Source organism: Notolabrus celidotus, chromosome 15 (genome assembly GCF_009762535.1).
Source record: "Notolabrus celidotus isolate fNotCel1 chromosome 15, fNotCel1.pri, whole genome shotgun sequence".
Lineage (NCBI taxonomy): Eukaryota > Metazoa > Chordata > Actinopteri > Labriformes > Labridae > Notolabrus > Notolabrus celidotus.
Window position 1 is genome coordinate 21,325,301 of NC_048286.1, and position 20,700 is coordinate 21,346,000.

A 20,700-nucleotide genomic window follows, 5' to 3' on the forward strand; every position below is an offset into this window, starting at 1 on the left:
CAGCGTATAGCCTCTCAGAGCTGGGGAAGAGAAAACACATAAAGTTAGCCTAGAGGAAAGAGCATATTATTGTTATGATAGGAGAAATGTCAATCTGAAGCTTGTGATCTTGGCAAGAAGGAGTGAGGTGAGCTTCTACATTTTTACATCACTCTACTCCACTTTGCCTTAAAAAAATTGTGCTTACTCGTCTTCCTGCTAGCTTAGTCTTCATGGCTGAAGCCACCAGCAAAAGCATTAAAAGTGGAGGTTTAGGCAGTGGAGGAGTGCGTGTCCCCCAGGACCCCTCCCTCAAAACCGGGGTGGTGTTGTCAGATGAGAGGGTGGACTTCCTCCGGGAGCAGGCCTTCTGTGTGCTGCGAGTGAAGACGGATAAATGGAACCGCTTCATTGGAGCAGAGGAGAACCAGAAGATTATACTGGACTTCCTGGACCACATCTGGACCAACAGGCTGCTGCTTTTCACTGGACCTGGAGGGACACTGCATGCAGGGGATGCTCAGGTAAGAAACACACAGATACACACTGCTTCTTAAAAATGTCTTTCATGAAATGTTTTATTTTCTTTTTCCACATCTTTGTTAAAGTCAGTTTAGTTTGGTTGTAGCCTTGAGGGAAAATAATATGGTATGGTCAAATGTATTCCATTATCCCTGCGGCTGGGATGCTTCAAAATTAGGACATCTGTTTCCTTGGCTGGTATAAAGAAACCGTTAACTATTTTGGAAAGGTAAAAGCTCAATTATTCAGGAGTATTGGGTATTTTCATATAAATGTCACGTCCACACAATCACACACTCAATGGAAACTCAGGAAAACAAGCAGACATGCGGCCAATGTAAGTCATTCTCTTTAGTTCTTTACATTATTGTCTACACGCCATCTAATATGCACACTCTTTGAAATAAGTCACTACTTATTTCTACTGCTTTCAATGCTGTTGAAAGCATTCCTTCTGTTTTTGCATCTGTGAAGACGTCCCCACCATGGAAGACCAAGCTACTGTGTGTGCTAAAGAGAGGGGTAAAGAGAATCGCCCGCCAAGAATTCAAACACCAACTCAGACTGGGAGAAGTGCCTGGATACCCCATGGAGCACCTGCCTGTAGTCATCTCTGAGGTGGGCTGATGTGCGAGTGTGAGACATATACCACCAAGAGCATGTGATATGTACTCTACATACTCTACCAGTCAAAAGTTTGGAAAAATCTGCTCATTCAAGGGTTTTTATTTATTTTAATTATCTTAAAAACTATAGATTAATACTGAAGGCATCAAAACTATGACATAACATATATGGAATTATTTAATTAACAAACAAGTGTTTAAAAAAACCAAAATATGTTTTAGATTCTTTAAAGTAGCCCCCTTTTGCCTTGATGACAGCTTTGCACACTCTTGCTATTCTCTCAGTCTGCTTCATGAAGTGGACTCCTGGAATGGTTTCTAATTAACATAAGCCTTGTCAAGAGTTAATTTGTAGAATAACTTGCCTTGTTAATAAGATAAGATAAGATAAGATAAGATAAGATAAGATATTACTTTATTGATCCCTGGGGGGGGGGGATTCAGTTGTTACAGCAACCCAGACATAAGTACAATCAAGAAAGAAGTTTCAATAAGTAAAACAAAATTTTAAAAAATAAAAATAAAATAAAATAAGTAAAAATTAAAATAGATAAATAAAGCTAGAATACAATTTAGATATATACAATGTTACAATGGAATTTAGATTAAATAGAAGTAATTACAGGCAGTATTGTTTCAGTAGTGACAGGTTGACATGGTGTGACTATGGTTGGTGATGAAAGATTAAGCAATAAATAAAAATAAATATGGGTATGTAGTATGACCGTGAGTTATATAACATAATATAATATGGCAAAGATAATTATAATACAGAATATTATGCATTATAATAATGTGTTTGAGACCATCAGTTTTGTGGTTCAGAGGTAGGGTTAATTGTAATCCGTATTATAGCAGACCCATATTGTTTCATAGTTTTGATGTCTTCAGTATTAATCTACTAAATGTGTCCAAACGTTTGACTGGTAGTATATGTATATTGTTGTCAATAAATACAGTATGTGTCCACATGAGAAGTGTGTGTGTGCTGTACTGCATAGGTGCTTGTGTGTGTGCTGTCAAACGGGCTGAACCATGAGGACTGGCCGCGGGTGGTGTCCGGTGACATCCACAGGCACCTGGAGAGGCTCAGAACCCGTGTAGTGACTCAGAAAGGCCGCGCTGAAGGACGGACATTACTGCCACTACCACTGAGTGTGGAGAGGGCACGACCGCAAGATATTGTCCTCAGGTGTGTATGCACAGGAGTAATACTGTGGAGGTGAAACATTCAGATAACGTTGATTTCGTCCAAGTTAAGCGTCACAGCTTGTCTTTATTGTTCACTCAAAATGTCTCTGCTCAACACCACACAGGATGTTTGAGCACACTCACCTCTTTGTAGTTTCCTTAAATATTTGCAGGAGCTGGAGAAACTGTGAAACCCTTTGATGCCATTACAAAAGTTTGAATGAAAATGTGTGACGTCGTTAAACCGGAAGTGATATACTGTGTGCATGTAAAGTGTGACCGTGACCCTTTTTATTTACAGTCTGAGTGTTACGCAGTTTAATTATTGAAAAAAGGAAACATTAGAGCTAGGCTTTGAAATATATATTCATGAAATTAATCTAAGTTTAAGTCTCCATCATCAAAAATCCAAGAGCTACGAAACAAGTGAAGCAAAAAATAAATAATATTAAGTGCCATATCGGGCGCCATCTTTGTTTACTTTAATTAACAACCGTGGCTGTTTTCGAAACCACCTACTATACTAGCAATACATACTGATTTGGCAACAATTCAGTAAGTAGTATGTGAACAAGAGCAAAATCTGCAGTATACCAAAACTACCTGGATGTCTACTGATAAGGGAAAATTTCACAGTATGCATCGGACCCAAGCGGCAAACTCCGGTCTCAAATGATGAAGTCAATGCGGAAGTGCTATGAACTGCAATACATCGAAAATCCGCTTGAGGCTGGCTGCAGAAACAATGGAAACCACATAGATATGAATGGGAAAAACACGATCTTTGCAGCATTAATAAACATGTTTACAGCCTGGTTCAAAAAACGGCTTGGCCCTACAAAGCTAATCTCTCTAATGGCACACACTGTACGGGGGAAGAATTTTTTTCTAACGTGACGGTTCAGAAGATATTAAGATTACGAGTTTTGCCCAAATAAGGACATGACTGATGTGACTCCCGGTCGGGAACACACAGCCATTGGCTAAGAGACTCACACTACGCCACACTCTGCCTAGTTGAGTTCCGCATTACCAATATGGCTGCTGCCGTCGATTTGCTTCAAAACAGCTCTCAGGAACAGATGGGTGACGTCACAGATACTACGTCCATATTTTATACAGTCTATGATCGGACCAGTCTGCCTTGTGTACCTTTTCCCACAATGCACAGCGCTTGTTCTGTTTTTTGTGACGGGGGTAATTCAGTTTTTAGGTGCTGTGAAAATTAGTCAATTCCATAGAAACCACTTACCTAACTAACACCTAACTTTTTAAATCAAAGTGGAAGCTAAAGAAGCATGTTTCGCTATCAGCTTGGCCGTTGTTTACTTCGAAACCGGAAAATTCAGTGACCTCTGGCCCAGCCTACTGCAACCAAGCAGCAACATCTGGTCTAAAAATACGAGTGCAATGCGGAAGTGTTAAAAACTGCAGTTAATCGAGGATCCCCTTGAGGCTGGCTCCGGAAGTCCCGGAAAACCACATACACATGAATGGGAAAAAGCCGATCTTTAGAGCAGAAATAAACATGTTTACAGACTGGTACAAAAGACGAGTGTAGCCTGGATAGCTCATTTCTTGATGTGCTCTCAATGTGAGGGGGGGGGAATTTTTTTCTAATGCTGCAATTTCGAAGATATTGAGACTACAAGTCTTTCAATGAGAGGCACAGCTGACTGCGGGAACACTGTAGCTGTTGGCTAGGAGGCTCAAACTCCGCCCCTTTACGTCACACTGGCTCAACAGCAGTAATATGGCTGCCGCCACCGACTGGTCTCAAAGCAGCGCTTCAGAAACAGATGGGTGATGTCACGGATACTACGTCCATTTTTTATACAGTCTATGACTGCAACACAGATCAAACAGAACAGCCACACTACATTCTAAATTCAAATGCAGTATGTAGTAGGCAGGACATACTGACTACTACATAAGTAGATAGTATGTAGCAGGCCGTTTCGAAAACAGCTGCTTCTTTAGCATCCACTTTATGATTTAAGTTAGGAAGTGGTTTATATGGAATTTTATGTTTTCACAGCACCTAAAAACTGAATTCTCCCCGTCAAAAAAAGACGAGAAAGGAAAAAGCGGAACTAGCGCTGTGCATTGTGGGAAACAGTACGCGAGGCAGACTGGTCCAGTGCACAACGGCTGTTTCTGAAACGGCCTGCTACATACTACTTACTAATGTAGTAGGCAGTAGGTATTGCCTACTACATACTGCGTTTGAATTTAGTATGTAGTGTGGCTGTTCTGTTTGATCTGTGTTGCAGTACGCTGAGCGAGACGTCACTGAATTTCCAGTTTCGGAAAGCGGAAGTAAACAATGGCGAAGCCAATAGAGAAACTGCTTCTTTAGCATCCACTTATGATTTAAAAAGTTAGAAAGTGGTTTATATGTAATTTGATAACTTCCATAGCACCCAAAAATGGATTTCCTCCCGTCAAGAAAGAAGGAAAAAGAAAAAGCGGAACGAGTGCTGTGCATTATAGGAGAAAGTATGCGAGGCAGACTGGTCCGATGCATGCTGTGAAATTTTCCCGAATCAGTAGACATCCAGGGAGTTTTGGCATACTGCAGATTTTGCTCTTGTTCAAATACTACATACTACATACTGAATTTGTGCCAAATCAGTACATACTCCTGGTATAGTAGCCAGCGTCCCATAGAATGCATACTGTCAATGGTCCCAATTAGTCTAGATAAATGCAACCATCAAGACAGGTTGAATTAAACAACTTTATGTTGTAGGCAGAAGACAGAATATTCACACTAAGTTAAAGTACATATAAACTCTTAGAGATACATGATTAATTTTTTACCAAAGTGATACAATTTTGGCTTCAGTGTTTGACAGAATTTGGCAAAACCAAGCGGCAACTTCCAGTCTCAAAATAAGAAGCCCATGCAGAATGTATTTTTTCACGCAAAATATATGCTTATATTAAATTTAGTGCCAGAAACATGCCTTATCTCAGTTGGGACAAGAGCATGTTAACCATTGAATTGCATCACACAACACTCTGCAACGATCTGTGAACTGAAGAGAGATGTTTCTGGGTTTTTAAAGTAAAATGTTACTCATTCTTGCCGGATATAGTATGCTGCTTAACAGTTTGAGGTCTCCTTTGTGGTATTTTTTTGTGTCATGATGCACAAAATGTTTTCCCTGTCCCAAATTAAAATGAGCATATATTTTTCAGTTTCAACATTTTTTATTTGTTGCCACTATTTTTAACTAAATATGGGCTTTAAGTATTTATTTAACCATTATATTCTGTTTTTATAAGCGTTTTACACAGCTGTCCAACCCTTATGGAGTATTGGGGTTGTTGTTTGTGAACTCCAATCTTATAAGGTCTATATCCCCCCATGCTGATTGTTACGTTCTCTGTCTCCCGCAGCCCTGCTGGTTGGCCACTGGACCATGGCTTGTTATACTCTATAGAAACTTTGATAGTTCAGTGGTCTGGACAGATATGGGATGTCCTGAAAAAAGACTCTGGCGCAGTGCTGCTCAGGGGAGACCACCCAGGCCCCAATGTTGAGCTCCAGTTTTGGACTACTCAGAGAGAAAACCTGCTGGGCATTCAGTCGCAAGTATGACAGTGATTCTGTAGAAGTTATCAGGGGCAGAGCTTTCAAACAGTATACTAAAGCTGCAGTTTCTAAAGGACCAACAATAGAGGGATTTTTATTTTTAAGACCTTATGAGAGACATTCAAAGACCAGATCTTAGACCATAGCTTGAAATTTGCCACATGTTTAAATGTAAACTGCAATATTGTTAATTTCTTCAATGCTGGTGTCAGTTGAAAGCAGCATCATTGTTAGGGTTGATCTTGTACTTGACTGTAGTTTAATTGCTATGAGGTGTTTTATTATTCTGTACAAGTGTACCTATGAGCATGGTCACTGATTATATTGACCTTGTCATTAGATCCAGAGCCCTAAAATACAAAACATCATGGAGATCCTGAGAAGGGTCAAGAGCAGTTACTACTCCTCCTTCAATGACGTCTGCCACCAAGTAGACGAGGGTAGGTCTCCATTACTCAACATTTATCAGGGCTGATAAATTAATTTCCTCATTCTGACATCTAGTCCCTCACAGCTCAGCTTTTCAATTACTTTTACTCTAAAACAAATTAGGCAGTCTCTGTCTTGATATATTTTGTTTCCACAGCACATCGAGATCTTACAGTTGTTTGAACAAAGTTCTTCAGCAGGGTTTCTTCACTCTTCCAATATGCAAATGTGTGTTTTTCTTTCTTTCTCTGTCTCAGATTAAAAACATCATTTGAATTTAGCCTGTTGTTTCTCAATGATAGTTTTTTTTCTTGGCAGGCAATGCAGCAATCACATTCTTCAATGATTTCAATGAATGATTTTTAATTGGCCTACGTGAACCCCCATTAGGACTATTTCTGTATGTGATTATTCTAGCTGTGCTGGAAGCTTCAGACATAGATCTGTATCTACGCCCTCTGAGAAGACTCATCAGTAGCTTAGAGGAGAAGAGTTTCCCCCAGGTAGACACAGTGCTGCCTCCTCTTTTCCACACACTGTGTCTAATCTGGAGTCACTCCCAATACTATTGCACTCCAAAACGCATGGTGGTGCTCCTGCAGGAGTTCTGCAACCTAATCATTGAAAAGGTACTATGATGCATCTCTCTGTAAAAGTAAAGTAGATCATATAAGAGCACAAAGTAACGTAAACAACTGATCTCTGTAATGATTGTTTGTCTGTATTCAGGCCATTGCCTATCTCATCCCTGAGGAACTGTTTAAGATGGAGCTCGAGGAAGGAGTGGAGAGAGTCCAGATAACAATCTCAGTGCTGCGCAACTTTAAGCAGTTGTTTCACAATCACCGTCAGCGGATCCCCAAATATTACAAACACACTCAGACCATAAAGCCATGGGATTTTCCTGCTACACTTGTGTTCCAGCGCTCAGACTGCATCATGGAAAGACTGCTTATGATTGAGGTGCCTGAGCTGATAAGAAAAGCTTGTGTGTTGAGTTGGAAGGAATATTAGAAAGGCAAACCGGGCAGTAACTCCTCAAAATGATAAAGTAATCATTGGGGCTATTTTCTCTCATCCATAGGACATTTTTGCAACAGCACTGGACTTTCTGAAACTGGAGAAAGTTGAACTGGGAGGATCCAGAGGTAAAGTCCTCAGTGAGATGGTGTTCAGCATGAGTGAAGAGTTCCATGACCGCTGGCTGACTCTCAGAGAGAGCAAATACGACCCTCTTGACTACACTGACAAAGTGAGGCTCAGTGAGATTGCTGGAGTTGTTACAATATTATTTATTTGGGACCAACGAAAAAGAAACAACACAATATGTCATTTTTCTACTCAGCACTGCACTAATAAAAAGCTATCAAGAGCTAGAACTCAATCAGAATTGAGAAATTGATCCATGATAGTCCAGTTAATTCTCATCAAGTCTACTAATTGAACTTTAAGAAGTTCAATTAGTTCGGAAATCTCTTATAATAATGTTTCCCTGAAGTAGAAGTAAAGTCAAAGCTTTTTAGCGAAAAAGGGACTGGCAAAAACAACACTTCCTGACCCATGTGATCTTGTTTGCAGGATTTTGTTCATTATTACTGGTGTTTCATGGATCAAAACAGAGATTTTGACCAGAGGCTGGGAACTGTTCTCAATCTGGCCTTCCAGCACTCCAAAAACCTGAAGTCAGCTTTTAAGGTTTGCCGCTTACACCTTTACCTTTTTCAAATTCCTATTACTGTTCTACATTGTTGCAGCTTTTCAGAAAACCACCAAATCATAAAATATTAGCATAAAGTAACCTTGATCTGGGTTTAGAAGCTTCTTGTCATCAAAGGGAATTTCAGCTCTTTGGTGGCTTTGATTAAAGCCAGAGGATCACCAAAATAAATCCAAGACTTTCTTTTGGACTTCAAAAGCCCTTACTGTCTAAAATTGTCTTCTTTCTGTTATGTCCCATCTAGTTACTTAAGATTTTCAGCACCCTGCTTGAGAGACCCAGGATCCACCAGCTCTTTTCTCCAAACTACAACGTGCTGTTGGATATGTTCAGCCAGGACGTGGACCACTGTCAGTTTTTACTTGATCAACACAGAGATGGGGTAAGAAAGGCTCAACAGAATATGTAACACAGTGACTAAGAATTGGAATATTGATACCAGTGACACATCATAAATGTTACAGTTAGTTAAATATGTGCTAGGAAAAGCTTTTGAAATCTGCAACAAGTTGAAATGATCCATAATTCTCAAAGTAATTCAGCCTTTGTTTTTCAGCTGCCGTTAAGATGTGTTGTACTGGGGAAAAATATGCCACCAGTGGCCGGCAACCTCAAATGGTCCAAGGAACTTCGAAATCGCATTCTGATCAACAGGAGCAACCTCTGCCAACTGGCCCATATGTATGTAAAAACCATACTCACAAACTAAAAGAAAAATCTCATATAGCATCTGCCATCGAGCTGATCTGTTCTTGACTTGTGCGGAAATGAGAAGAGAACTGGACGGGTGCCGTTTGTAAAGTTCTGCAGACATATAAACGTAGTGTGCATTTTTAAAAGTCACTTTTTTAATCAAATTTTTTTGTGATCTTCTTCACATTTAATTTTGTTGTGAAAAATATATTTAATCACTGTTAAATATAAATATTAAATATGAATATAAGTGTTAAATCTAAATGGTGATTGTTAAATATAAATGTAAAATGTTAAATTTAACAATCAACATTTAGATTTAAAATTTATTTTTAATATTGAAAAATTACATTTAACATTTAGATTTAGATTTAACATTTAGTATTTAGATTTATATTTAGTATTTGAATTTAACAGTGATTGTAACTTAAATATATTTTCCACAACAAAATTAAATGTTAAGAAGATCACAAATATTGCTCTAAATGTGATTTTAAAAAAGTGACTTTTAAAAAGTTACACTACATTTTTATGGCGTTTTGGAGCTAAATGAAGAGAATTGTTACTTTTATTTTCACTGTGCACAACTTTGGGTCTGGATGTGGGCACAGGTAGTGTGTGCAATTCTCTTCTACATGAAGTATGCATCAGGTTGTAATGAAGTTATGACTGTGCTGTATACACTGAAAAACTACTGTGACTTGATGAGTGTGCATTATACCAACAACTTTAACCTATCTTAACATTTGAAATGTATCTTGTTTTTTCCTCTTCCTCTAAGGCCTCTGGGTTGTGCTGAAGCAGATGATGTCCTCCAGAAGTGTGAGCGTCTTCTGGAGGCTCTGCACCAGCATGATGAGGAGATGTTCTCAGAGTGGACTGAGGGCCTGGGGGAGATCTGTCAAACCCGCCTGAAAGAACCGCTGCTCACAATGGACACTGACACAGGCCTGTTCCAGGTCAACTTCAGCCCTGCAGTAAGCACAAAAGGAAATGCAATCATAAAGACATACAATAAGCACATGTAACCCTCCTGTCATGTTGCGGGTCAAATTGACCCTTATCAAAGTTCAAAAATCCCCTAAAAAAATGTAATAGTATTTTTTCGGTATGCAACGTCTTCTGCTTGGCTTAATAGGTGAAACAAACATATAAAATTAAAATGTTTGATTTCACATATTTGCAACCCCCCCTGCATGTTTATAGATATACTGTTTGTGGGTCAATATGACCCGGCAGTCAAAGTGGAAGCTAAAAGGGATCAGAGGTGTCAAATACTGGTTGTTTCCTTGCAACTCTGACATATTTACTTGAATTTCCCCATCGTGGGACAAGTATAGACTATCGTATCTTATCTTTTCTTATCTTATCTTATTTAACCCCATTCATACACACACACACACACATACACACACACACACACACACACACACACACACACACACACACACACACACACACACACACACACATACACACACCCTTTTATCACCATTGCACTAAATATTGATTTAATTGGTTAGTAATGAAGTTAATAATGAGATTAAAAAAATGTTTGTTGGGATTTTTTGGGGTTCTGACACTTTTGGATAATTAAATATGCCCCACGTTAAATTGACCCAGGAACATTATTGCTGTTCCTGAGAAAGGAACATAACAAGAGGGTTAACAGAGTTTAGATATTTGAATTAACTTATTTTTGAGAGTTTTGTCTGCTCTTTAATTAGAGCAAAAGTGAGCCTCCCTTTCTTTTCTTAGCCTCTAGTATCTGGTATGTCTGAATATCAAAAGAGGCAAAAAGGTTTTGTTTTGAATAAATAAAGTGAATGAGCAGCAGAAATTACAGAATGTAAACAGGCATGAAAATCACAAAAGTAAAAAAAATGAAATCAAAGAAAAGTGAGTCATTCTCTGTAAGCACAGCTATGAATGTGTACAAACAGAAATATAAAACTCAACCATTGTAATACAATGACAGCTACCAGCTTTGTTTACTGTGGATATGCTCTTTGCTTATATTAACATAACAAAACAACTGGCCTTCTTTTATCTATCACTCAGATATTCATTCATTCAATGAAACCTCCACTTTATGATCCTCTTACCATAACCCTGTTCAGATTTAAGGGTCAAATGAAACAAAACAACAGAAAGCTTTGGATTCATCAGAGATTCATTCTCCTTTCACTCTTTCTCCAGTTGACATCAGTGCTCAGAGAGGTGAAGTATCTTGGTGTATTGAGGAGCCAAAACATTCCTGAAGCAGCTCTTCATCTCTACTCCAAACGAGACCGTCTCTACATGGTGGGTCCCAAAGTTTTCTAGCGTTGCATTGGACGTAGTGTAAGATAATTGTGCCCTAAATAGAATAAGAAAACAGAGTTGGTGTGTTAATGCTTCATTGTGTCCTGTAGCACACACAGACACTGACTTTGGTGACCCAGTGGTACAACCAGCTGCACAGCACCATCCTTGCTGTAGAGCTGGGATTGGTGAAAGGAGAGATGGATGGGACCAGACGACAGCTGGATCCTGCTCTGCAGGAGCTGACATGGGCTCAGGACGACCTATGGGACTACATTAAAAGCACACGAGACCTAGTCAAGGTACTCAACATTTCTGTTGCCAAAAACAAACAGTGTAAGGTGAGGTTTTTTCAGTCTTGTGCTGACATTAAAATTCATCATATTCTTAGGATACAGCTGAAAAAATCTTCTCATATGAAATAAAACCTCAAATAAAAACTGAGGTTTTATTTTTGAGTTATTGAACCTATACAAATCTGTTTCTTGTGATAATAATAATAATAATAATAATTTTATTTGTAGAGCACTTTTCAAAAACCAGGTTACAAAGTGCTTTACATGGGCAGCAAAATAAAACAGGCAGATCTTAAAAACACACAAGTCAAGATAAAGAAATAAAACACATTTTAAAAGACATGAAATTCCCCTAAAAGAACTCTAAAGGAATAAAATTATTTTAAAATATAAATAAAATAAAGTCAAATAAAATTCAGATAAAATCCGGGAAGGCTCTGCAATAAAAGTATGTTTTAAGAAGGGATTTAAAAGAGCTCACTGACTCAGCAGACCTGATCTCCTCGGGCAGATGGTTCCAGAGTGTCGGACCCCTCACCGTGAACGCCCTGTCCCCTTTTGTTTTCATTTTAGTATTTGAAATGCACAGTAAACCTCTGCCCGAGGATCTCAAAGTACGTGTCGGCTCATAGGGTATTAAAAGGTCTGCTATATAGCTCGGAGCAAGACCATGCAGAGCTTTAAAAGTAATCAGTAAAATCTTAAAATAAATTCTAAAACATACAGGGAGCCAGTGCAAGGAAGCTAAAACCGGAGAGATGTGGTCAAATTTTTGGGTTCTGGTTAAAACCCTGGTAGCCGAGTTCTCTACAGTTTGGAGACGATCAATGGATTTGTTGTGCAGGCTACTAAAAAAGACTGTTACAATAGTCCAGGCATGAGGAGATAAAAGCATGTAAAATAGTCTCTGTGTCTTTAAAATTTAAAACGGACTGAATGTTTCTGAGGTGGTAAAAACACGACTGTATACGCTTTGTGATATGTTGTTCCAACGGTAAAATGATGGTAGCATTTAAATTAGCCTTCTTCCTCTTCTTCTTCTTCTAGTCCAAGCCAGCTGTCTTCAATAATAGCAGTCATTTCTCACAAAAACAACATGCAGCTGTTAACAAAAGGTAATGTCATTGCAATCTGTAATAGTTGGCCAATTTTGCTGTCACCAGAGCATTTCAAGCCGTGTTCAGAAGAGTAAAGTGAACGTGGAGGCCATCCAGGACCTCATGGGGAAATTCAGCCACCGTGCCTTCATCACCAGAAAGAGCCGAGGATCTACTCTCCTCATCTTCTCTGACATTGAAGAGAGTGTTTCCAAACAGCACTCTCTCATCTCCAACACAGGAGATCAAATACACCAGCTGCTGGAGGTATATTTACAGTGATAAAATCTGCACGACTCATTCTTGATAATGTCTGTGATAACTATGTCTTTTTCCTTCGCTTTCCCATCCTGCTCCAGGAGAACCAGTCCCTGCTTGGTGTTACAAACCTGCACAGCCCTGAGTGGCAGGACTACACAGACTATGTGGACCGCATGATCTTGACAGGCTTCTCTAGTGCAGTACGCTGCTCCTTACAGTACCTCATGGACAACACGGATGCAACACTGCGAATCACCCCACTGTTTGAGGTCCAGCTGGTACTCCACAGCAATGAAATGACCTTTGAACCCCCGCTGGACTTCACCCACAGTGGTAACTTCTATGATATTGTGGATAAGATGGTAGCTAACATCACTAAATTGGCATCCTTCATTCCCAGAGTGGCAAAGCATAAGCAGCTGGACAACTATCAGGTGCTGTACAGAATATAATACAGGTTTATTCACACTGTGCCTGCTCACAGAAATATATTTCACATACTATGTCTCATGAGTTCAATGTTTTTATCTTGTAGACCGATATCAATGAGTTTGAGGATTTGTCAGAGATGTGTCTTGTAATCCGATCACGGGCACGAGCTGCTATCTCTAAAGTAAGTGTGCCTGCTTAACACACAAAGGGCTCACTGTTTTTTTTTTACTTTTTATTCATTTTTGACTGTTTTGCAGGTATACATTGTCCAATATTCTGTCAGTACAATTCATACAGTCACAGTTGTGATGATGACAATGCATCAAGAGAACAAAATGACAACATAATTGATCAGATTTTATATATTATATATATCAATATTTCTATGGACAAATTAAACCACTGATTTATACAAAGTGCTCACTTCTGATGGTCACAGTTATAAAAAACAGTGTTCATTTTCAGGTCAGAGAATATCAGGGATCGTTTGCTAGCTACCGCTACCTCTGGACCGATGACAGGTCAGAAGATTATTTTGATAAATGTTTGATTTCTTTATTCTTGAAATAGACAAACAGCATATCCTGTTACAGTTCTGTCATAAATGATAAATTGCTTTTAAATCTGATCTTATTTGTTTAACATTCACAGGTCTGAATTTATGAGGCAGTTCCTGCTGTATGGCCATGTGTTGAGTACAGAGGAAGCTGAGCTGTACGCTGACTATGAACTGAAGAAGAACCCACCCACACTGGACAATTTTAAAGAACAGGTCTGCCTCACATTTTCAATTACATCTTGACTTACTTAACTAAAATCTGTTAAATATATATCAACTAACACTTCCCCGCTTTGTGATAAATGTAAACAATATACTGGAACACTTGCCCATCATTGTTAGTCTTGCCCTAAATTAGTCTCCTTCTGGAACCTTGTGTTTGATTATATATCAAAAGCTTTTAATAAAACTATTACTCCAGACCAAGCAACAACCTCCGGTCTCAAACAATGAAGCCCATGCGGAAGTGTTATAAACTGCAATACATTGAGAATCGGCTTGAGGCTGGCTGCAGAAACACCGGAAACCACATAGGCATGAATGGGAAAAAGACGATCTTTGCAGCATAATAAACATGCTTACAGCCTGGTTCAAAGAAAGGCTTGGCCCTACGTAGTTAATCTCTCTATCAGCACACATTGTACGGGGGGGGAGGATTTTTTTCTAATGCGATGGTTCAGAAGATATTAAGATTACGATTTTTTTCCCAATAAGGACATGACTGACTGACTTGACTCCCAGACTGGAACGCATAGCTGTTGGCTGAGAGACTCAAACTTCGCCCCTTTACGTCACACTCTGCCTGGTTGAGTTCCGCATTTCCAATATGGCTGCCGCCAAAACAGCTCTCAGGAATAGATGGGTGACGTCACGCATACTATGTCCATATTTTATACAGTCTATGCTCCAGACCCACTTCTTGCTATCTTTGGTTCAGTACACACAAACCCTTCCATAGATAAATATTTTGGGCAATCAATCTCCTTATGTACATTGTTGGCTAAACGCCTTATTTTACAAATGTCAAAGTCAGAAGCAAGTCCTTAATTTCAGCAATGGCTCAAAGATTTGGGGAATGTTTTGCATATGGAAAGATTGCGATACAAATTGGCTAACAGAGAAAACACTTTCATGAAGATATGGAAGCCTCTTTTGGACAAATGGACGACCTCTTCCAACATACCTCCCTCTCAACCCACCTCGCATTGCGCTTGAACCCTCCTAACAGCGTCTCAGATGACACCTGTTTTTAGAGCTGCCACCGACTCACATTGTAACGCTGACGCTTATGTTTTGTTTTGTTTGTTTGTTTGTTCATTGTCTTTTTTTTTCTTTCTCATATTGTATGAATGAATGACTCTTATATTTGTGCTGTAAATTTCATCACCTCAACTCCTGTCAGCATTATAGCACATTTCTTTTATTCTTATTTGCTTATTTATTTCCATTATGTCCTTAATGTTTGTCTTGTTTTTTTTCTTTTATCTATGCCTAAAAATCAATAAAAATAAAGTAAAAAAATATATATATATATATATATCAACTATATTGTATACTCTTTATTCCAGATCAATCTGTTTGAGTCTCTGTATGTTCGAGTGAGCAAGATGGAGGACAGGAGGGTGTTTTGTGGCTGGCTTCAGCTTGATATCAGACCTTTCAAGCACGCTCTCATGAATGTCATCAAGAGGTGGAGCTGGATGTTCAAGGAGCACCTGCTGAACCACGTGAACCTGAGGTGAGTAACACACATGCATCAACACACCTGTGTAAACTAAATCCCTGAATCACCACAGTTGGCCACTATGATCAGATAAAAGCCACAAAAACAGAAAAGAAAAACCTGAAAATTCTGGTTATTTGTGTCTCCACTCTGAAACCTTTCATCCTTGTCTTTTATCTCTATTCCACAGCGTGAGAGAATTATCCTCTTTCCTCCAGGACACGGCCCATGGTCTGTCTAACAAGGTTACTGATGGTGACTACGCAGGCCTTGTGGACATCATGGGACACCTCATGGCAATAAGAGACAGACAGATCAGCAACGAACAGCACTTCAAACCTCTCAAGTCTACTTCTGAACTTCTTAAGACATACGGGCAACAGCTGCCAGAGAGTGTCTACGACCAGCTGGAAGTGTGTACCACCAATGCACAAACACTAACATGCATTGCTTGTTGTTTAGTGCAGTCATCACTGTATAACCTTAACACTTTACTACCATGACACACAGGAGTTACCAGAGAAGTGGAAGAGTCTGAAGAAGATAGCTTTCACAGTCAAGCATGAAGTCGCTCCACTGCAATCAAATGAAGTTTCAGTCATACGCAGGAAATGTGTCCGTTTTGAGGTGAGGCTGTGTGAGCAGGGTTGGATATCAGTGAAGAACCCCATACAAAGAGCTCAATATGTGACATATAAACCTTCTCTGTTTCATTCTTGCATTATATATGACTGACACCACCCCCCCTAGTGTGACTAGTTATAGAGAGGCTGACATGCATTTGAACCACTGCTTTATGGAATCTGAATGTTACGCTTTTTTCTTTCATGTTTTAGGTGAAGCAGCATGAGTTCAGAGAACAGTTTCGTACTGAAACAATCTTTAAGATCAATGTGGAGGACCCATATAAACTAACTGATAAGGTGAGCAGCAGGAGATATAAAGTACTTTACAACCCTATCAAAAAGATAGAGAGTAACAAGGCACAGTGTCTTATAGAATAGAATCCAACAATAAAATTAAGTTACAGCATTTCAATCATCTCTGTCTCCAGTGTAATCGAGTGGTAGCAGTGATGGAGGCAGAAATGAAAAAGCTGCAGGACACAGCTGATCTGTTTGAAGTCAGCTTCCCAGACTACAAGCAACTAAGGCAGTGCCGCTCTGACATCATACTGGTCAAAGCTGTCTGGGACATGGTCATCTTTGTGAAGGTATATTCTAAATGACTCTGCAAATAACAGACACAGTGGCATTTTGAATTCTCCGGTGTGTTTGAGCCCCATATGTTAAGCATTTGCACCAGGCAGGAGTTCATATACAATATAATCACTGTAGGTACCCTAATAGATAGATAGATAGATAGATGGATGGATGGACGGACGGACGGACGGATTTTTAACTCTATTTTAGAATCCCAATTTAAAAGTTTCTATCTTCTTTTTTTATGCCAGACCAGTATAGAGGACTGGACTAAGACTCCTTGGAAAGAAATCAATGTTGAGCAGATGGACATGGAGCTCAGACGATTTGCCAAAGTATGACAAGCCTCCATGGTCAAATATTCAAATCTATTTTAGCTAGAGAATATTTCTAAATTCTGACTATTTTCTGTTGCTTGTTAAAGGAGATGAAGATGCTGGATAAAGAGGTGAGGGTGTGGGATGTGTACATGGGTCTAGAGTCGACCGTGAAGAACCTGTTGACCTCTCTGAGAGCCGTCAACGAGCTGCAAAACTCTGCAGTCAGAGAGAGACACTGGCAGCAGCTCATGAACACCACAGGGGTATGAGATTATCTCAGCTGCTGCTGCACACTGTTTCATTCCGTCTGATCCAATAATGTTTCATCAATCACCATGTTCTGCTCTGTATTTGACTCCAGCCAATATATTGAGCCTAGTTCTTCTTTAATCTTGTCTTCATGTTCTCTGCCTCTATTCAACAATCCTGCCAGCTCATATCCAAGGCCCGTAATGTCCAGCACAGTTCACTGAACCCAATCATCCTGATCTGAAAGCTGATCTCTCTCATGGTTCTCGGTTTCCCTCTCACCCCTCAGGTCAGGTTTGTGATGGGAGAAGGCACCACCCTGGGGGACCTGCTGGAATTACAGCTTCACCGTGTCGAGGATGAGGTCAAAAACATTGTGGACAAGGCTGTGAAAGAAATGGCCATAGAGAAAGTAAGCATCATAGATAAACTTTGAGTAGTATATTGATAATTCAGTATTTGTTATACTGTAGAGTTTTTAAGTTTTTACATAATAAAACTGAAATACTTCCATTTTATTCAATTAGAAAACTTGCTATAAACAATTAAACTCATTTAGGTATCAAAATAAAAATAAAAACAGATTAAATTCCTATCTTCAAAAAATTATTCTGGTTTTAGAGACTTCACTGCAAAAACTCAAAATCTTATCAAGTGAAATTTTCTCATTTTTAGTCAAAATGTCTTATCCCACTTGATTTAAGATAAATTCACTTAAGTAACATTTGAGCAAGATAGAGGGACTTGTCTGAAGACAATGCATCTTGAATATCTTGTTAAGTCAAGCAATCTTGAAATGATCTTGTTTTGAGTTGTAATTTAGAAGAAACAAGGTTTATTTTACATTTCATACATTTTTCAAGCTGAGATCTTATTTGTAGAAGACAGATAATCTTGATTTAAGACAAACATTTTACTTGATTTAAGTAAATGCATTTTATTGGAGAATCTATCAGAAAACAGCTCCATTGATAAAAGAAAGAAAGAAAGAAAGAAAGAAAGAAAGAAAGAAAGAAAGAAAGAAAGAAAGAAAGAAAGAAAGAAAGAAAGAACATTTGTTTTTTTAAGGTTGGTTACAGTTTTCAGGCACTGTTTCTTCTAAATCAGATAAAAATATACATCCTCAAACTACATGCACACAATGAAACACCTACTTTTGAGCAGAGCTGGCTTATCTTAAAAAAACACATGACTGAATATTAGTATATCCAGCTAACTATGAGAAGACATTATATCTCAACATTTCCAAATTAAACATTGTAATCTTATCTCAAGTACAAGGTGAATATATCTCAAATGAAGAAGTTAACATGAAATTTATTAGTGCAAAAATCTTTTTTTGTGTGAAAAAATACAAATTGTTAGCATTACTGGCTTATTCTGAGACACTAAGCTTTATAATACTGGTGAAATATTGATCTTGAAATAGATCTTAAAATAAGTTTTTCCTGCTAATTTTAACATCACTGTTTTCTAAATATTACGTTTTATTTTAAGAAATCTTACCAAGCAAATTTTCACTTGTTTTTTGGGCAGATTATTTTGCTTATTTCAAGGTACTTTTACCTTGTTTTTTCTTGTTTTTGGAGGGGAATTTTTTCCAGTGTTATTGTTTGTGCACAAATTATTCCAAAAACTTTTTCAAAATACTTTGTTTTAAATTAGTCACAAAACATCATTTTTAGTGAATATCCCTCTTCAGATGTATATTTTTCCTTTATTTATTTGTGCAGGTTTTGGCAGAAATCACTCAGACATGGAGTGTAATGTCATTGTCATACGAGACTCACACAAGCACAGGAACCCCGCTGCTCAAAGCAGATGAGAATCTGATAGAAACACTCGAGGACAACCAGGTAGGGGTGATAACTACACTGATACTTCCAAAGATGCGATCTTGTTTGGATCTTTGTAAAGCTGAATTTTGATTGCCATAAAATATCAGCCTCATGGTTAGGTTACCGATTCTAGTGTTGCCTGAAGCCTCTGTTCAGTACTGACTCCACTTTGAAGAAGGGTACTTATTGGTCGTCATCTTTATCTACAGGTGCAGCTCCAGAACATCCTCATGAGTAAGTACGTTGAGTATTTCCAGGCCGAGGTGAGTGGTTGGCAGAGGAAGCTGATGGTGGCAGATTTGGTCATCTCCTCCTGGATGTCTGTGCAGAGGACGTGGGCTCATCTCAATAGCATCTTCACCAACAGCCAGGATATCCGCTGCCAGCTAGCTAATGACGCTGAGCGCTTCCAGGGAATTCACTCTGACTTCCAGGTAATACACTATACACAAGGTCCTGTTGTTTCTCTCTTTATTCATGTCTGATTTTTTTTTTCTTCCTCCTCTCTCACCCAGAGCTTGATGACTGAAGTGGTGAAGAACAGTAACGTAGTGGAGGTGACTAACCAGCCTGGCTTCCTTGACAACCTGGAGACCTTGCAGAAGAGGCTGTCTATATGTGAGAAGGCCCTAGCAGAGTACCTGGAGACCAAGAGACTCACATTCCCCCGGTTCTACTTTGTCTCTGCCTCGGACCTGCTGGAGATTGTCTCCAAGGGAACACAGCCCAAACAGGTGACAAACTGAAATAGAATAAAATGTATTCAGGAAGGCAGACATAAAGGCAGAATCACCAGAGCCCCCTCCAGCAGCCACATCACACTTGTCCTGCAGCAACTCCACTGGCTTCCCATTAAATACTGCATCATTTTCAAGATTCTGTTGCTCACCTTCAAGGCCATCAACAACTTAGCTCCTCAGGACCTCATTTACCTCCTCCAAACAAAAATACCCACCCATAGTCTCAGGTCCTCCTCTTCCATCCAACTCACCCTCCCACCTGTTTGCTTGGCCACCATGGGGTCGAGAGCCTTCAGCCGCTCCGCCCCCATCCTCTAGAGCTCTCTCCCCCTGGACGTACAAAATTCCAGCTCTCCCACCACCTTCAAATCCCGCCTAAAAATTCACCTTTCCCGTCAAGCATACTCACTCTAATCCGTCTCTTGGGATTGGAACGACTTCCCCTCCCCTTTCATTTTTTTCTAGTATTGTATCTTTATTCTAATGTATGTATTTATTTACTGTTGAGTGTTGCTTTTATTATTGCTATGTTGTAAGGTGACCTTGGGTGTCCAGAAAGCCGCCTATAAATAAAATGAATTATTAGTGTTTGTTGAATGTTGGATAATTCAAATAAAGCTGAAACAGACAAAGAAAAGCAGAAATTTCATATTTACTGTTTTTGATTTCTCTTCAAAAATATGTATTATTAACCTCAGTGTTTTCTCCTGTGTGTTTTCCAGGTGACCAGACACTTGCTGAAGCTGTTTGACAACATAGCAGATCTTCGCTTCAGTGATTCAGATAGAGAAGGAGGAGAGGAGGAGAATGGGGAGGCCGTGGGTATTGGGATGTACAGCAGAGAGGGAGAATACTTGCCGTTCTCTGAGCCATGTGTCTGTGAAGGACAGGTATTGAAGCCTACAGTTAATTAATCTGCGT

General features: G+C 39.2%; 1 protein-coding gene across 1 annotated transcript in view; it reads left to right on the forward strand.

The window, feature by feature from the left end:
- The first annotated feature begins 212 nt into the window (after nucleotides 1–212).
- Nucleotides 213–20,700, forward strand: part of dnah9l (dynein, axonemal, heavy polypeptide 9 like) — a 55,477-nt gene continuing 34,989 nt past the window's right edge. Inside the window, exons 1-31 of the mRNA XM_034702920.1 lie at nucleotides 213–503; nucleotides 976–1,119; nucleotides 2,129–2,319; nucleotides 5,724–5,919; nucleotides 6,260–6,359; nucleotides 6,766–6,977; nucleotides 7,078–7,311; nucleotides 7,433–7,600; nucleotides 7,927–8,043; nucleotides 8,310–8,447; nucleotides 8,622–8,746; nucleotides 9,540–9,735; nucleotides 10,958–11,062; nucleotides 11,173–11,364; nucleotides 12,522–12,722; nucleotides 12,815–13,150; nucleotides 13,252–13,329; nucleotides 13,614–13,669; nucleotides 13,800–13,920; nucleotides 15,276–15,445; nucleotides 15,621–15,843; nucleotides 15,941–16,057; nucleotides 16,267–16,353; nucleotides 16,485–16,643; nucleotides 16,884–16,967; nucleotides 17,057–17,215; nucleotides 17,491–17,613; nucleotides 18,935–19,057; nucleotides 19,249–19,473; nucleotides 19,555–19,773; nucleotides 20,502–20,669. Coding sequence (XP_034558811.1) covers nucleotides 213–503; nucleotides 976–1,119; nucleotides 2,129–2,319; nucleotides 5,724–5,919; nucleotides 6,260–6,359; nucleotides 6,766–6,977; nucleotides 7,078–7,311; nucleotides 7,433–7,600; nucleotides 7,927–8,043; nucleotides 8,310–8,447; nucleotides 8,622–8,746; nucleotides 9,540–9,735; nucleotides 10,958–11,062; nucleotides 11,173–11,364; nucleotides 12,522–12,722; nucleotides 12,815–13,150; nucleotides 13,252–13,329; nucleotides 13,614–13,669; nucleotides 13,800–13,920; nucleotides 15,276–15,445; nucleotides 15,621–15,843; nucleotides 15,941–16,057; nucleotides 16,267–16,353; nucleotides 16,485–16,643; nucleotides 16,884–16,967; nucleotides 17,057–17,215; nucleotides 17,491–17,613; nucleotides 18,935–19,057; nucleotides 19,249–19,473; nucleotides 19,555–19,773; nucleotides 20,502–20,669 — 5,058 coding nt within the window. The remainder of the gene's footprint in view (nucleotides 504–975; nucleotides 1,120–2,128; nucleotides 2,320–5,723; nucleotides 5,920–6,259; nucleotides 6,360–6,765; nucleotides 6,978–7,077; nucleotides 7,312–7,432; nucleotides 7,601–7,926; nucleotides 8,044–8,309; nucleotides 8,448–8,621; nucleotides 8,747–9,539; nucleotides 9,736–10,957; nucleotides 11,063–11,172; nucleotides 11,365–12,521; nucleotides 12,723–12,814; nucleotides 13,151–13,251; nucleotides 13,330–13,613; nucleotides 13,670–13,799; nucleotides 13,921–15,275; nucleotides 15,446–15,620; nucleotides 15,844–15,940; nucleotides 16,058–16,266; nucleotides 16,354–16,484; nucleotides 16,644–16,883; nucleotides 16,968–17,056; nucleotides 17,216–17,490; nucleotides 17,614–18,934; nucleotides 19,058–19,248; nucleotides 19,474–19,554; nucleotides 19,774–20,501; nucleotides 20,670–20,700) is intronic.